This window comes from Neltuma alba, unplaced genomic scaffold (genome assembly GCF_004799145.2).
Source record: "Neltuma alba isolate B1F8T4 unplaced genomic scaffold, ASM479914v2 tig00004800_pilon, whole genome shotgun sequence".
Lineage (NCBI taxonomy): Eukaryota > Viridiplantae > Streptophyta > Magnoliopsida > Fabales > Fabaceae > Neltuma > Neltuma alba.
Window position 1 is genome coordinate 3,261 of NW_021633864.1, and position 3,139 is coordinate 6,399.

Sequence of the window (3,139 nt, forward strand, 5' to 3'; positions counted from 1 at the left end):
TTAAGTGAGGAAAAAAATTACAAAACAAGTATAAGAGGTTGTCATTTTCTATCCTAAAACTTATTATTACAAGCTGTTTAGATTATTATTAGAATATTTGGTATTATTATTTTTTTTTGGGATTTGATTGTATTTCTCCCAAGAATTAATATAAAAAAAATATAAAAAGTCGACGTGAACTACTTTGGGCGGGGGCCTGAACGGAAACAGGTGACTCATTCATGAATCGAAGGGCGGCGGTTTATTATTTGAATCGCCACGTTGCACTTGTTGATCTCCACACGTACGTATTCTTCGTCTTTCTTGCCGCCTTTCTCTTTTACTTTTGACCCTCCACCAAAACTTGACACGTGGAGATCTGCTCAATCTCAACCCTCCTCGTGTACTCTCTTCATATGCCCCCCCACGCCTGCCATAACTCCCTTCAACGCGTATAAAAGAGCCTCATGCCCTTCATGTTCCTCTTCATTCAACAAAAGACGATCATGAACAGATTCAACGGGAAGATCCGAGCCTCGAGAATTCTCCAATAAATGTCACAGGAAGATGCAACGAATCAACACGACACTGTCTTCGAAGATATCGTCCATGGAAGAACAAGAAGAAGATGAAGAAAGAAAGATACAGAAAAAGAGCAGCTTCCACGTCACACGGTTCCATATCGGTGATAGGGAAGCGGAGGATGATGGAGGACGCCGTGAAGATAGTACCGGGATTTATGGGAAGCTATGACTTTTTCGCAGTCTATGATGGTCACGGCGGAGCTACGGTGGCCAACGCTTGCCGCGAGAGGATGCACTTGGTGGTGGCGGAGCAAGTAATGAAGGAGGGAGCAGGTCAGAAGAGAGGATTGGTGGATTGGCGTGAAGTGATGTGCTCGTCCTTCATGAGAATGGATCGTGAAGTCGTCGGAGAAGATGGCACGGTTGGTTCCACGGCGGTGGTGGTAGTTGTCAGCAGTGACCACCTGCTTGTCGCCAATTGTGGAGATTCTAGAGCTGTACTTTGTCGTGGAGGAGTCGCCTTCCCACTTTCAAAGGATCATAAGGTGGTGATCATCGCCATATCCAACAGAACTCTCCTTTATCATATCTTTTTCCGCTTCTTAGAACTGTAAATGACGAAATAATATATGAAGTAACTGAGAAATTAAATGTACGTTGTTTGAAAAACCTGCAGCCAAATCGACCAGATGAAAGAGAGAGGGTGGAAAAAGCCGGAGGAACAGTGATAAGTTGGAACGGGGATCGTGTCTTGGAATACTCGCTACTTCAAGATCCATAGGTACCGTTATTCCCCCCCCCCCCTAATGGACCGTCAAAAAATATAACTTGTAATTCTAAGCTTCCTTTCAATTATAAATTTAATTTTCATATATTATTAATTTAAAACAACTCAATATTTATACCTTGTTACCTCTTGTGAAAAGTTGAATTTTATCCTAAATATAAAGTTTTGATCCATGTTATCTTCTATACTTATCAGTTTTTATTTCAAATTATTGTTGTTAGGTACATATGTTAAGGGAGTTTGCATTAAATAATAGTTGTGTTGTGAAGAGGATTTTTCAAAGAAGATGAAGCTGACATATATTTTTGACATGTAACTAATTTAACTACTTCGTTTTATCTACTCACGAAGTTATATTTTATATTAAGGATCAAATGAAGTATTTAGTTAAGGAATTATAATGATCGGGTTGTTTTGTGCTAAAATTAAAAAAATTAATCAATAAGTGAAGAAAAATCTAAAGAGTGAGTAAAATTTATATGTTTTATTTTCAATTTGTTACAGGCGATCATTGTATGAAGCCATATGTGGTATCAGAGCCAGAAGTAAAGGTATATGAAAGAACAGAGAGGGATGAGTTTATGGTAATAGCGAGCGATGGGCTATGGGATGTGATATCCAACAAGTTGGCTTGCGAGGTGGTGAGGAGGATTTTCAAGATGGGGTTCGTTAAAAATGGGGCAGCAGAAGCTGCAGCATTATTAGCAGAATTGGCTATGGCTCGAGGAAGCAGGGACAATATTAGCGTTATTGTAGTCCGGCTTAAGTAGCTTAAAGTTATATATATTGATCCAGCACTACATTTGTTTTTCTTTTTACACTTTTTTCCGAAGTTTTCAAGATATATCCTCTAATGTGAAGCTTGTCTATACTTCATACTTTTTCTTTGTATCTTATTTTTAGGAAAGAATTAGTTATCAGTTTCTGTAGTTCCATCTAATCTTTAAAAGTCCGTTTGGTTGACGGGATACTTTGTAATGCAATGTATGAAAAATTGTTATGCTTATAATGAGACACATATTATTAGCTACCAATATTCTTTCTTTTACAAATTAATAAATTATAAATATAATAATAAATAATTGATGAAACTATAAAAAGTTGAAAAAAATAACTGTAAAAACTTAATTTTTTTATTTAAGTCAAAATGATATTAAAAGAAGATAAGTTTACATAGTTCCTTTATAGTAAGCCCTACATAACTAGGAAATAGGAATGAAAACACTACAAAAAAATTGACTTTCAGCGGCGACAAAAGTCGCCGCTGAAAGTACAAAAGTTGCCATCGAAAGTTTTTTGCGGCGACAAGTCGCCACTGAAAAGTCGTTGCCGTAGCAGCCGTGGCTGAAAACTTTCAGTGGCGACTAAAAAGGTCGCCGTTAAAAGATACTTTCAGCGGCGACTTTTAGAAGTTTCAGCAGCGACAAAAGTCGCCGCCGAAAACACTTTCGGCGGCAACACTCTTGTCGCCGCTGAAAGTGTTTTCTGCGGCGACTTTTTTGTCGCCGCTAAAAGTAATGCCTAAGAAGAATTGGCTTTACCAATGCCACGTCATCACCGCCGGTGCCACGTCATCGTCTCTTGCCGCCACGTCAGCACCGTCGACCTCCACGTCATCGCCATCGGCGGCCACGTCATCACCGCCGACCGCCACATCATCACTAGCCACCTCCACGTCATTGCCACGTCACTCCTCCTTGCCACGTCATCGTTTAAATATTTTCACCTTAAATGTGTCTTCTTCCAGGTTCGAACTCGTGACCGCCTCCCTTCGTGTCCAACCTTCTTGCCGCTGAGCCAGATTGAATTTGTTTATTAATATTGTAAAATAAAATATATATTATTATAT

The 3,139-nt window shown here is 39.2% G+C and overlaps 1 protein-coding gene across 1 annotated transcript; it reads left to right on the forward strand.

The window, feature by feature from the left end:
* Positions 1-607: 607 nt before the first annotated feature.
* On the forward strand, positions 608-2,080 carry LOC114745767 (protein phosphatase 2C 51-like). Its single transcript, XM_028933934.1, is given in 4 exon segments — positions 608-1,048; positions 1,180-1,249; positions 1,252-1,284; positions 1,795-2,080. Coding segments are annotated over 4 exon segments (810 nt in total). The 3' UTR covers positions 2,061-2,080.
* Positions 2,081-3,139: the final 1,059 nt, after the last annotated feature.